The sequence below is a fragment of the Uloborus diversus genome, unplaced genomic scaffold (assembly GCF_026930045.1).
Source record: "Uloborus diversus isolate 005 unplaced genomic scaffold, Udiv.v.3.1 scaffold_13, whole genome shotgun sequence".
In the NCBI taxonomy this organism is placed as follows: domain Eukaryota; kingdom Metazoa; phylum Arthropoda; class Arachnida; order Araneae; family Uloboridae; genus Uloborus; species Uloborus diversus.
Window position 1 is genome coordinate 302,200 of NW_026557987.1, and position 14,522 is coordinate 316,721.

General features: G+C 38.8%; 1 protein-coding gene across 1 annotated transcript in view; it reads left to right on the top strand.

Annotated features, from left to right (window-relative positions):
- The first annotated feature begins 1,750 nt into the window (after positions 1-1,750).
- LOC129232599 (prostatic acid phosphatase-like) overlaps positions 1,751-14,522 on the top strand; it is a 53,644-nt gene continuing 40,872 nt past the window's right edge. Inside the window, exon 1 of the mRNA XM_054866732.1 lies at positions 1,751-1,893. Within this exon, the coding sequence (XP_054722707.1) occupies positions 1,765-1,893 (129 nt within the window). The 5' untranslated portion in view covers positions 1,751-1,764. The remainder of the gene's footprint in view (positions 1,894-14,522) is intronic.

Below are 14,522 nucleotides of genomic sequence, written 5' to 3' on the forward strand. Positions count from 1 at the left end.
GCAATGCACCATGTCATCGCACAGTAGCTGCCGAACAGCTCTCAGAGAGTGAGGATATTGAACGTATGGATTGGCCGGCACGATCTCCGGATCTCAATCCCATCGAGCATGTATGGGATTTTCTAGGCAGGCGCTTGGCAGCTCGTACCTTACCACCAGTAACGATTCGGGAGCTTCGATTGGCGCTGCAAGACGAATGGGCAGCAATGCCTCAACAACTCATTGACAGCCTTATTCTCAGCATGGGCAGACGCTGTGAAAACTGCCTAGCAGTCGGGGGAGATCATATCCCCTACTAAAGCCCGGATGTTTCTTGCTGGACACCCATCGCAGGGATGTTTCGGCCTTCAGTCGCATTGCTACTTTTTCAATAAAGCTTCTTTTTATCCCTCTGATTTCTCTTTTAGTAAGTGTTGCTTACATTACACATGTCCTTACGTATTGGGGATCTTACGGTATTAAATGTGTTGATTTGGAAAGCTTTTGTACAAAGTTATATTGAAAAAACCGTCTCGTCCTTAATTTTTGCACACCAGTATATATTAAAATGTTAATAATATACTATAATAATATTTATATATTATTAACATTTTAATTCCTAATTGAATTTCTAATAGATTTTTACTTCCATAACTCAAAACAATAATGTAAGAAATGAAAACCAGAAAAAAGGTCTGAAAAATATACAGAACAATTAATATATAAATTCAAAGGAAACGAGCTGATGTGTGCATCACATGACTTCCTTTTACTCCAATTTAATGTCATTTTCCCATTATTGGTAATTTTAACGTGATTCAATAGTTTACTCTCTAAATATCACCAACATTGGCCAAACTGAAACCAGATTTAAAAATAAAAAAAAATCGCCAAATTTGTTGCCAAGTCTGCGACAAAACTTGGCGACCAAAAGACTGGCGATATATCGCCAAGTGTCCGCCAAATTGTAACACCACTTGAGTTTACAACGAAATTAACAATGATTTCCCCTAAAAAAGGGGCAAAAGACCCCCTTAAAAACACCCGAATGCAACCAAAAAGGGAGGTACACAATTAGACCCCTCTAAGAGTCTACGTACCAAACTTCAACTTTCTAGGACATACCGTTCTTGAGTTATGCGATATACATACGCACATACATACACACGTACATATAGACGTCGCGAGAAAACTCGTTGTAACTAACTTGGGAATCGTCAAAATGGATATTTCGCGCGTTTATACGTTCTTAGGTGTGGTCGAGTCGAAAAAAAAAAAAAAAAAAAATCAACATTCATTCGGGGGTGAGCAAAATGGAAATTAAGGTCGATTTTTGAGTGAAATTTTTTTTGCGAATACAATACTTCCTTTTTTTTAAAAAGAAGTAAAAAAGCGTAAAGAAATATTAGAAAAAAAAAATAGATTAAACTGCGTCAAATCATTTTTTTTAGAGAACAGGAGGGGGGGGGGAGGTCCGTGAAGTTAGTAATTTTTCCAGAGGGGGTCCGTGAAGGTCTGAAGTAACCTCTGATCTAATAAATTAGAACACCTAACACCGCTTGTTTACTTAACGATTATTACGTTAACTCTGCTAACACAGCTGCTGATTTTGGATTAATAGAGGCCGAAACTTGTTAGAATTGAATAACATCCATTCCATCCCCTGACATGAGCAAATAAAAAAGTAAATTGGGCGTCTTGTGTTTGAACAAGCGCTCGACCGTGCGACGGCCCGCGCTTACGAAGTCAAATGGCGCAGTGAAGGATCATTTCAGATTTCGCGGAATGTGGTTATACTTAATTTTATTGGTGTTGTTTAATTGTGTCGTGTCGAAACATCATCGGAAATATGAATACAGCGATTCGGAGAGCAAGGAGCGGCGGTACACTGGAGATTTAATCTATTTGCAAATCGTAAGTTATCTGTTTTGCTTTGTTGTTCAGAGGAAAAGTTTCCATTAGATTTTTCAGTAAAAAAAAAAAAAAAAAAAAAGAAATTAATTTGAATTTTTGGCATCTTGAATTCAAATTATGTTTTTCGCAATCACGAGCGTGTGTGTTTGGGTAGGCGCATGTGTGTGGGTGCGTAAGTGTATGTATGCATGTGTGTGAGTGAGTGTTGTGTACGTGCGTGTGCGTGTAGGTGTTCGTGTGTGTGTGTAGGCGTTCGTGTGTGTGTGTGTAGGCGTTCGTGTGTGTGTGTAGGCGTTCGTGTGTGTGTGTGTGTAGGTGTTCGTGTGTGTGTGTGTGTAGGCGCTCGTGTGTGTGTGTAGGCGTTCGTGTGTGTGTGTGTGTGTGTGTGTAGGCGTTTGTGTGTGTGTGTGTGTAGGCGTTCGTGTGTGTGTGTAGGCGTTCGTGTGTGTGTGTGTGTGTGTGTGTGTAGGCGTTCGTGTGTGTGTGTAGGCGTTCGTGTGTGTGTGTGTGTAGGTGTTCGTGTGTGTGTGTGTGTAGGCGCTCGTGTGTGTGTGTAGGCGTTCGTGTGTGTGTGTGTGTGTGTAGGCGTTTGTGTGTGTGTGTAGGCGTTCGTGTGTGTGTGTAGGCGTTCGTGTGTGTGTGTGTGTGTGTGTGTGTGTAGGCGTTCGTGTGTGTGTGTGTGTAGGCGTTCGTGTGTGTGTGTGTAGGCGTTCGTGTGTGTAGGACATGGACGCCACCGCCCAGCAAAAGTGGATTCCGGGGGACAGTGCTCAGGACCAGCCGCACCGCCGCCGGTGGACGGTGGTGCTGCAGCCCTGGTCCAAGCTGAAAAAGGAACCGGAACATCAAGGACGGTCAAGTGAGAACAATAAGCAATCGTGATTGCTCAAAAAAAAAGATGAAAATATTTTGAAGTATTTAAAGGAAAATGAATGCATAAGTACAGGTTTCAGTGTATTCACCTATGGATATGATGATGCTATCATGTATGATGTCTATTGTTTCTCTTTATGTTTGAAAAACCCTTGCATTCTATAGCAGGGATGGCAAAAACCCGGGTTTTTTAAAAAGCCCATGTACCCAGGGTTTTTTTTGGGTTTTTTTAAATAAAACCCAAAAGAACCCAACTAAAGCTGGGTTTTTTAAAAGAAACGTGGGTTTTTTGTCTTTTTTTAGGGAAAATGTGGGGTACTTGTAGCATATTGTAGCGTAAGTATATGGACAAAGCAAAAAAATTGTCTAGGGCTAAAAAAAGCTGGAAAATTCAGTGTTTTCTGAAGAAAAGTAAAAAAGACGACGAAACCCAAGAATGTTGAAGTTTCAGATTTTTTAGTTTCCATGATTACCAACAGTTAAGGCAAAGTTACTTCTCGAGTGATAAAATCTATTGTTCGTTTTTAATTACTACTTTTTTTTTTTTTTTTTTTTGCATTTTACTTTGTTGTATTTCATTTTGTTATGCAAAACTACTGTAGAACCTCAAGTAGTTTAAATCCCTTTTTACTGAATTACAGCTTAATTAAGACATTTCTTTGAATTTTATGTTGCCTGTTTTTCTATTTCTGTGTACAGAGTAAGAAATATTAAACTTTTCGTAAGATAATGAAAATACTGTACATCCTATTCTGTTTTCAGCAGTATTCTCTAATGGAGCAAATATAAAACTTATTTTGAAACAATATTTCTTTTTTGGTTTTAGCAGTAAATTTGTACCTAATAAAAGAGGGGGGGGGGGATTTTCACTTTTATTTTTCATGGGGCAAAGTATAAAACAAAATATTTTTCAAATGACATATTTTCTATCAGATTATAAAAAATATTTTTAATCAAATGAATGAGTAAATAAAAGAATGAATGACGAAATGAATAGATAATGAAACAATAAAAAGTAAATAAATGAATAAATATTTTTTGAAAAAATTAATGAGTGAATGACGAAATGAATAGATAATAAAACAATAAAAAGTAAATAAATGAATAAATATTTGTTGAAAATATTAATGAGTGAATAAAAGAAGTGAATAAATAAGAAAGTGTAAGTTAAAAAATAAATAAGTGAATGAATGCATAAATAAAGGAATTATTCATGACGGAAAGTAAATAAATTAATAAATGAAAACATAAGAGAGTTAGTAAATGATTGAATAAGTAAACGCCATAGCAGTGATTCTCAACCTGTGTGGCACGCCCCCTATGTGAAATCTAATAGGAGGGGGGGGGATCAAACGAACTACAGCTAATAGTAAAATAAAATACTACTATTTAATAAAAAATGTAGGAATCCATTATTTAGTTTAAAGAACAAAACTATGCACTTTTGGTGCAGATTTTTAGTTAAGATAGTAGTGCAGCTTTAGCTTCAAAATATTCAAATGAATTATAGTTTATGTTGCTAATTTATGGGGGTGGGGGTTGGGGGGTGATGAAAATTTGGACAAACTTTATTCCTAACAAGATATTTTTTTTTTAAATTCCTACAATTATTTCACCACTCTTTCCATATATATTTATTTATCTTGTTCAAACAATCGTTAATAAAATACTTTTTATGCATCCACTCTAGTTTGAATGCATTTTTTAAAAATGTGTAGTGGATGACGACTTGATGTTAATATAGTATTTTCAAATATTAATAAATACATTAAATTTATTTTTATATTTTGCAACTTAATATTATGATTATGTCTTATGTATATCCAAATTTATATTAAATGAAATTATTCAAAATAAAAAGATATCAAGACAAACAAAACTCTGGATATCCTTAAATAAACAGGACACACTTTTTATTCCAGCAGAAAACCACGCTTTGCAACATAGGATTGTTTCGCGCTAACACATTATCATTTATATAGTTCAGTTGTACCTTAAGGTGGTTCAAAAATACATGTAAAAAAAAAAAGTTTCTCCTAGATACCGGGACACCGGTATCTAGGTTACTAGTTTATTTTTACTACAAGTTTATTTTTAAACTTGTAGATAGCTATATATTGGAAGAGTTTTAGCTTCCTATTTCAACTGAAAGAGGGTGCTCAACCCCCTCCCCCCAAACGTCATACGTATAGGGAGGGGGGTTTAAAAAATACTTCGAACTTGAAAAAACAATGCTACATATTATAATACAGTGCTGGCCAAATTATTAGACTAAAGTAGGTTTTTTTTTTTTTGTTTTTTTTCGTACACTATTTGTACTAAAATACTACTTATTTTACTGTTAAAATACAGTAGGGGAAACCGGGGCAACGTGAATACATTAAGTTTTTCTTGATTATTGTCGTTTAGTTATTACTTTGGAAATTGAAACAATTGTTTATAATCATTCTTCATTTAATGAACTTACGTAATGCAGTAACAGTTGTCCTTAATATTAATTACACTATTAGATATAAGGCCAGTTTTCAATAACGGCATAAATATCCACTTTGCCCAACACCCCGGGTAAAGTGGATTTGGTACCAGGGCAAAGCGAACACCATAAAACTAAACATTAAAAATAAAATAACCATCGGAAACCAAAGAAACACACCCGAAAAACATTTTCTTTGCTACAATGCTAAGTATTGTAGTTATTACAAACAAAGAAATTGAATTTAAAAATAAAATACACGTCGAAAGTTAAAGAAGCATATTAAAAAAAATTTTTCCTACAATACTAATTATTGTAGTTCTTACAAAAAAAGCAATAGAACTTAAAAATAAAACAAGCATCGACAATTAAAGGCTCATATTAAAAAAAAAAAACATTTTTTTCAATATTAATTATTATAACAAACAGAGAAATTAAACTAAAAAAGTCAATATCCAAAATTTAGGTGCATATTAAAAATTAAAAAAAAAACATTTTTCTGCTACAATATTAATCATTGCAGTTATCACAACGAAAATCATTACTATTTTCGAATGCTGAACACTTTTTATGACACCACCCTGAGTACAAATACACATTGTATCCGTTGGCCGATCATCTTCCTCAATGAACATTTCATCACAGAAAATGCACCTTACATCATCAAATTTCTTTACTCCTTTCTTCCAATCATTCTCTTATGCAGTCCTATGTTTTGTACCAGAAATCTTTTTGATAGTGGTATTTTTAAAAGTCTTTTGAGAAGCTTTAGTCGTTTTGAGAAGCTATCATCTAGTTACTTCATGACAGTCTTTTATGATTTTTCAAATTTTTGTTTTTGATTGTCCTTTACTGGAGTACTTGTCAGGAGTGTAGAACACTGTAGCTTTAGCTTACGTGTTGTTATTGGTTTAGCAGGCTGAGGAATAGGCTGTAAAACGGAAGGACTGTAGTAGTTCTTAGCACATCGAGGTTTGGGTGAAGCGGCGGAAGCATCATTACCTTGGGCTTATTCTGTTGTTTCAGATCCCATGGGAGTGTGAGGACGGTCTTCAATGGTAGCATTGTCTTGAGATCTTTAAATTGAAGGACTTAAAGGTTCGGATGAAGTTACTTGTCACGACCGGGCATAGTGAACATGGTATCCACTTTGCCCAATCCGCTTTGCCCTTCAGGTACATTTTTGAGGTTACTAAAAACTACTAAAAAATCAGAGCATCTAAACTCGTCGTTTACGGATAGTTGAAAGCTATATAACAATACATCAAATCCTACCCATAAAAAAGAACATGTCACAAATAGTATTAAAGTTATAGATGAAACACTAACCTCTGTAAACTAATATTGTTTTCCCCAAAACATACTGTAACGGATTCGGTGCGACTTCCACTTTCTTGAAATGAAGACACAGTTCTTGATAAAAGCACAGGAAATTTATTTACACTATGTACAGGAAAGATCGTCAACAACTGCAAAATTATTCATCAGCAATTAAGCAATTATCACACAACACCGTAAACTCAACGTTTACACACGTATTTACTTCCAAATACGAAAACAACACAGCGAAATGCCTCGCTATAAACAGAGCAAAATGCTCTCCGTTCGAAATCTGAATCGAAACTGACTGTTTATCCATCGCTAACGGCTTAAATACACCGAAAAGAAATTTCTCAAATATTCCACACGCTTCTGTAAAGTAGTAGACCGTTATCAATGAAAAGAAAGAAAATAGGGGTCGTATAATTTAGCCGAATGAAAAAGGGGTTGTATATTCATTACGGGAAACTATTTACAGGTTACGTTCCTACAATAATTACTATTTACAGAATTTGTAACATTGCCCCCTTCCTAAGGACTGTACGTCCCGGGCAGTACAATCCCCAGAAAGGGTGCCAAACTTCTATCACAAGTTTACAAATATACACATTAATTAACAACTAACAGATACAGAAAACACAATCATAACAAGAAATATTACTAAACATTAAAAGCAAAAATTATCTACAACTTTTATGTTATCAACCATGGTTGTTTACGTAATACTCATGAACTATGGCCATATTATGGGGCTAACCGATCATAATGTACAACCCTAGGTTTTGCATTAGGTGATTTTTGGATCCTCACTACGACGTCATTTAGTCGGTTAACGACTTTGTAGGGTCCATCCCAATGCGACTGCAATTTGGGTGAAAGACCTTTCCGTCGGATGGGATTCCATAACCAAACCTTGTCGCCTTCGTTGAATTCACGTCCAGTAGACCTTGTGTCGTATCGGGTCTTCATCTTCTCCGCCGCGATGTTGATTCGCTCTCGTGCGAAGTTATGAACGTCTTCCAACCGGGCCTGGAGATCCTGGATGTACTCCTCAGGCGATGAAGGCGCATCCGGAGGACGACCGAAGACGAGATCACAAGGTAGCCGAAGCTCTCGTCCGAAGAGCATCTGAGATGGGGCATATCCGGTAGTCTCGTGGACAGCACTGCGGTAGGCCAGCAGGAACAAAGGTAGCTTCTTGTCCCAATCCTGCTGATTTCTGGATACCATAAGTGAGAGATTATTCAGGATTGTGCGGTTAAATCTCTCCACCATGCCGTCCGATTGTGGGTGTAGTGGTGTTGTCCTAGTTTTCTCAATTCCGAAAATTTGACATAGGCCCTTAAACACAGCAGAGATGAAATTCCTCCCTTGATCGGAATGAATCTGCAAAGGTGTTCCGTATCTCGAGATCCAATGTTGGACTAGAGTCTCTGCTACGGTAGTAGCCTCTTGATCTGGAATGGGATATGCTTCCGGCCATTTGGTGAAGTAGTCGATGGAAACAAGAATGTATTTGTTCCCATCAGCAGTTCTTGGTAGAGGACCCAGGATGTCGATCCCAATTCGTTCGAAAGGAGCTCCAACGTTGTACAGATGTAGCTTCCCTCTGCTTCTCTTCTTCGGTCCTTTACGAGCAGCACAGGCGTCACAAGAATGGCACCACTTCTCCACGTCATCCTTCGCCTTGCTCCAGAAGAAGCGCTCCCGAACTTTATTGAGGGTTTTCAAGACACCAAAATGTCCTCCAGTCGCACTACTATGTATTTCTTTCAGAACATCTGAAATCCTTGATCGGGGAAGTAGTAACTGCCACCTAGATGTTTTGCCGTCGTCAGATTCCCATTTCCGGTGTAGCACGCCGTTCCGTAAATGGAGTGAGTTCCATAAAGCAGAATATCTTTTTGTTGCAGGACTGAAGATGGAAACGTCCTGCCAGCTAGGGCGTCGACTGTCACTTTCCATGAACTCTAAAATTGGTTTTATGTCGGGGTCTTCAAGTTGATCTTTTCGAACTTGGTCATCACTCCATGGATCAGGTTCTGATGATGTTGGAGTCACTGTCACCTGATAGGCGGTAGGGCTAGTCGTTCCATACTGTTTCTCGATTCGGGAACAATAGTGGCAGTTCTCAGGACAGGGTCTCCTTGATAAAGCGTCGGCGTTACCGTGAGATAACCCTTTTCGATGCTTGATCTCCATGTCATATTCCTGGAGCCGCTGTATCCATCTGGCTATCTGGCCTTCCGGATTTTTGAAGTTCAAAAGCCAAGTTAATGAGGCATGATCTGTCCGAAGCAGAAATTTTCGGCCGTAGAGGTAATGATGGAAGTGTTCTACAGCTTTCACTATGGCCAGTAACTCCTTTCTGGTGACGCAGTAATTTCGCTCCGACTTGGATAAGCATTTGCTCCAGTAAGCGATGACATGTTCATTTCCGTCAATTTCTTGGGATAAAACAGCTCCGATGCTCTCGTTGCTCGCATCAGTGTCCAGGATGAAGGGTTTTTCAGGCTGAGGATAGGCGAGGATAGGCGTTGATGTTAAAGCCTCCTTCAGTCGTAGAAATGCATCTTCGCATTCTTTGGACCATTCAAACTTTTGCTTGCTCTCCGTCAGCTTATGCAAAGGTCGTGCAATGTTGGAAAAACCCTTCACAAACTTCCTATAGTACGTGCAGAGCCCCAGGAAACTTCGCAGCTGATGGATGTTTTCGGGACGACTCCAACTCTTGACCGCAGATACCTTCTCTGGATCGGTTTGCACACCCTCAGAAGAGATGATGTGACCAAGATAGTTCACTTCCCGGCGGAACAAATAACATTTGGACGGACTTAACTTCAGATTGGCTTCCTTAAGCTTCTGCAGCACCTTCCTAAGATTTGCCAGATGTTCTTCGAAGCTGCGTCCCACGATGATGATATCGTCTAAGTAGACCAGACAGGATTCGTAAGAGAGTCCTCTTAACACTGTCTCCATAAGACGCTCGAACGTAGCTGGTGCATTGCAGAGGCCGAAGGGCATCACTTTGAACTGCCATAAGCCTTGTCCAGTTGTAAACGCTGTCTTCTCTCGGTCATCAGGGTGTATCTCAACCTGCCAGTAGCCGCTCTTCAAGTCCAGGGTCGAAAACCACTTGTGTCCGGAAAGAGTGTCCAAGGTGTCGTCTATCCGTGGAAGAGGGTAACTGTCTTTCTTGGTGATTTCATTCAGTCGTCGGTAATCGACACAAAATCTGGTGGAGCCATCTTTCTTTCGGACCAAGACGATGGGAGAGGCCCAAGGACTGGATGACGGTTCGATTACATCATTCTCCTTCATCTCTTTCAGAAGGGTTTCAACCTCTTCCTTCTTAGCGAACGGTAGTCGTCTTGGATGCTGTTTAATAGGGGGGTGTTCTCCAGTGTAGATCCTATGCTGCGTTAAATTCGTACGGCCAACATCCTCCGATGTAGATGAAAACAGATGCTTGAAGTCGTCCACCAATTGTTCCGCAGCAGTTCTTTGATCTTTCGATAATGGCGCACTCCCAATTAACTTCGACGTCAAGGACTCAGAAGACACAGTCTCAGGGGAATTGATTCTTCTAATGATGCAGTTTACTGGAGTACAAGTTGCCAACACTTCACCTTTTCGGATATTCCTTGGCCTTTCACTCACGTTGGCGACTCTCACAGGAATTACATCCTTAGAAAGGTCCACAAGCGTAGATGCTACCAGCACTCCTTTTGGGTTATTGCTTAAGTTGGGGTATTCAATGAGTCCAAATCTAAAACTATTGCTTTCCTCAATGGAGCCGGGTATTAATGATTCTGACCTTGAGGGAATTGATAAATCTGTTTGGGCAATTATTTGATGAGCGGATTTTACATCACTTTCTGCAGGGAAAACGGCTATGTCTTCTCTCATCGAGTGCAGCTCATTAGTCTTGAAGTCGAGAGTGAAGTCATATTTCTTCAAAAAGTCCAATCCGAGAATGAAGGGGTCCGTGATATTAGCGACGAATGCCGTATGATGGTAGGTGGCATTCCCAAACACTATTTCCAAGTCCACTTTACCGTCAATCTCGATCTTGTCACCTGTCACAGTCTGGAGACTTACGCGTGGCGATGTCCACAGCAGTTTCAATCCAAATTCACGAGCCACATCTGTCCTAATGATTGTCACATTGGCTCCAGTGTCGACAATCAGTCTGCAGGGGTTCCCATTTACATGTGCGTAAATGAAAAGTCCATCACTGCCACTACTAGAAGAGGAAATCTGCAGAGCTCTGGTGGTGGTGATTTCCTTCCCTCGCGTAGCTTGGCGAGCCGGACAACTCCTTCGCAGGTGTCCTTCACTACCGCATTTCCAGCACTTCTGCTCTTGTTTCTTTTGAGCTGTTATGCTGCTCAGATGTCTTGTCAAGTCACCGAGTTGTCTCTCAAGTTCAGCGAGGTGGGACGACCTGGAATCAGACTCATCAGCTTCCTGAGTCCGGATTAGATGGCGATCCACACGGGTTGCTTCTTGGGCGGCCTCGTATCTCATCGCATACACAGCAGCAGAATTCAGGTCTTTGACATCCGCCATCCGTAGAGCTTTCTGGATTTCCGGATCTCGAACCCCGTCGATGTAGTAGTTGAGTGCCAGGTTGTCTCGAACATCCGCAGGACAGTCGCAAAAAGCAAGATGAGACAGTCTCTCGATGTCCGCCGCAAGCTCTTGCAGGGTTTCCCCGGTTTTCTGGAAACGGGACTTCAACTGGAGTCGGCTGAAATCTTTCTGGCACTTCTCACCGAAGCGAAGCTCCAATGCAGATGTGAGGGCGGCGAAATCCAGGCGCTGGCCGTCCGGAAGGGTCTGAAGAATGTCCGCTGCGTCACCTCTCAGGGATGCTGCAAGATGGCAGGCCTTGGTAGCAGAGTCCCATCCGTTCGCTTCCGCCACTATCATGAATTGGGTCTTGTACACCTGCCACGAACTTTTCCCATCAAATGTGGCCAGTTTAATGGACGGTCTAGCAACAGATGTGGAAGCGCAAAACTGTACAGAGCTGCTTTCCGCGGTCGCCAATCTCCTTTCCACGTCCTTAAAGATCTCTTCTTTAAGTAGATGAAATCTTCTATCTTCTTCTTCAAATTTATTTTCTACAGCATTGAATCGGCTTTCAACGGTATTAAATTTTTCTTCAATAGCATCAACTCGATGCTCTATGTCATTAAATTTATTTTCCATCACAGTCTTTACCGAAATAAGGTCGTTTTTAATTTCTTCTTGGTTAGACGTTAAGTCCTTTTTCAGCACCGTTAAATCGCTTTTTAACTGGTCTTGATTTGCCAACATACTTGCAGTCAGATCATTTTTTAATTGTTCTTGATTAGCCGCCATATCATTTTTTAATTGTTCTTGATTAGCCGCCATATCATTTTTTAATTGTTCTTGATTAGCCGCCATATCACTCTTCACAGAGGTGATTGCGTCAAGAAGTTGTTTTAATTGTTCATCCATTGCGCGAGTAATCACCATAAAAATAAAGTCCAAATTTAAAAAGTCTTTATGAAAAAAAAAGTCCAAAGTCACACTTACTGCAAGAAAGTCCTGAAGTAGCCCCACGTTGGGCGCCAAATTGTAACGGATCGTCAACAACTGCAAAATTATTCATCAGCAATTAAGCAATTATCACACAACACCGTAAACTCAACGTTTACACACGTATTTACTTCCAAATACGAAAACAACACAGCGAAATGCCTCGCTATAAACAGAGCAAAATGCTCTCCGTTCGAAATCTGAATCGAAACTGACTGTTTATCCATCGCTAACGGCTTAAATACACCGAAAAGAAATTCCTCAAATATTCCACACGCTTCTGTAAAGTAGTAGACCGTTATCAATGAAAAGAAAGAAAATAGGGGTCGTATAATTTAGCCGAATGAAAAAGGGGTTGTATATTCATTGCGGGAAACTATTTACAGGTTACGTTCCTACAATAATTACTATTTACAGAATTTGTAACAATACTTTGTTCGGTCACTGACGTCGCGTGAGGGGAACTCGTCCCGACGTGTATGCCGCACACGGAGCGGCAACAGGCGACCATTGCTATGACAATACGGTTGCCAGCCAACTAATTATTTGGGAGTTATAGGCAAAATTCGGTTTGCCCGGGGTATCCACTTTAGCAGGGTTTCCCCTACATACTGTACAATGATTATTACGTTATTTTATCGTAATGTAATGTTTGCAGGTGGCAGCACTCTGCGCTTTGTTTATGTTCTTTGTTTATCTACCTACCAGGAACATAACCTCAATCAGCTTAAACAGTTCACTAGTTCTTTTTATTAGTGTGTTTTGTTATATTTAAAGTTAGTTTTAGGTAATTAGTAAGTATGTGTATGTGAGTATATATAATAGTGAATATAAAATTTTTTTACCTCCTTTTTTAAAAAGTTAAGAAATGGTGTAAACTTTGTGAAAAGTATGCTCATCAAAAACAAGGGAATGCATACTAAATACTAGATAATTATTCCACTGTTCGTTAATGTGTCTATAGTTATGTAATCAATAAATCTAATAATTTGGCTAACACTGTATACACTAGAAATATGCATATACATTGCAATAAAACAATTATTTACAAAAAAAAAAAAAAAACAGCTGGAGAAATTAAATATTTCTCAATTTGTGGCATTTTTTATGCTACGGCTAATGTTAAATGAAGGGATCGTTAAGCACCGTCTTAAAATTTGAGTAAGAAGCTAAAACTTTTACAGCATAATACTATTAGTAAGTGTAAAAAAAATAGGGGGTGTCCTCAACTCTAGCTGAAAAAAAGGTTTTTTGAACCACTCTACTGTAGTAGTGTCGGACTGGCGTTTCAAATACGTCATTTGTTCGTTAGATTACGATAATTTATTCTACAACCTATGTAGGAGTTGTAATTCAATCAAAATAAAAAGCGAATGTTTGGCAAACTTACAGTTCAGCTATCATCAGTTAAAATGACTATTTTTAGCTATATAAAACTTTTAATAAACTCCACAAATTTTATTCGGATATACCGTAGTTCCAAATAAACGGGAGCCGGATAAACGAGGCTGCTTTACTGTATTTAAATTCATTGTTTGTTTATTTATTTGTTTGGCTCTGATCCCGACTTAAGTTTAGTGCTTTGAATTAGTTAGCTAATTTAACATTTCTGTTACGAAACTTTTCCATTGATTTCCAGGCGCGCAGAAAAAAAAAACCCTCCAAAATGCTTCTGTCACAATTCCTGCTGACTCTTATTTAAAACTAGTGGTACCCGCACGGCTTTGCCTGTAATAGAAAATTAAAAGCTCTTTTGGTTCACCTGTATATTTACAAATAGTGTAAGGTGAATTTTCTCGCCAATTGGCTTGTGCCCATTTTACAGTTCCACGTTATGATAATTTACTCGTCCATCTTATGAAAATTTTGCTCTTAAAATTGGAATAGAAAAAGAACCGCATCGAGTTTTCGAAAAATCGCTTCGAGGTGCACATACCCCCGTGCTACAAACTAACTTTTTGCCAAATTTCATGAAAATCGGCCGAACGGTCCCCGACTTAGCGCGTCACAGAGATCCTGACAGACAGACAGATATCCGGACAGAGAGACTTTCAGCTTTATTATTGGTAAAGATGATCCTCTGAATCCAAACATAAAGCCATTTTCCTTTTTTTTTTTTGGAAATGGTGCTACCCATTTTTTTTTCTACAGTTTCATAGCTATTATTATTATTATTATTATTATCATTATTGTTTGGATGGATATTAGTCATTACCACTCTTCCAAGGGCCTAGACAGGTGCAGTTTTTTTTTCTATTATTGGAATTTCTAAGAGATATTTCATGAGAATTTTCTGCATTACCCAATATCGAAAATAGAAAAATATTTTGTTTTACAAATTTTGCTAAAAGCATCCATTCGTTCGAAATTTCAAACTTTTTTCCGCCAGTGT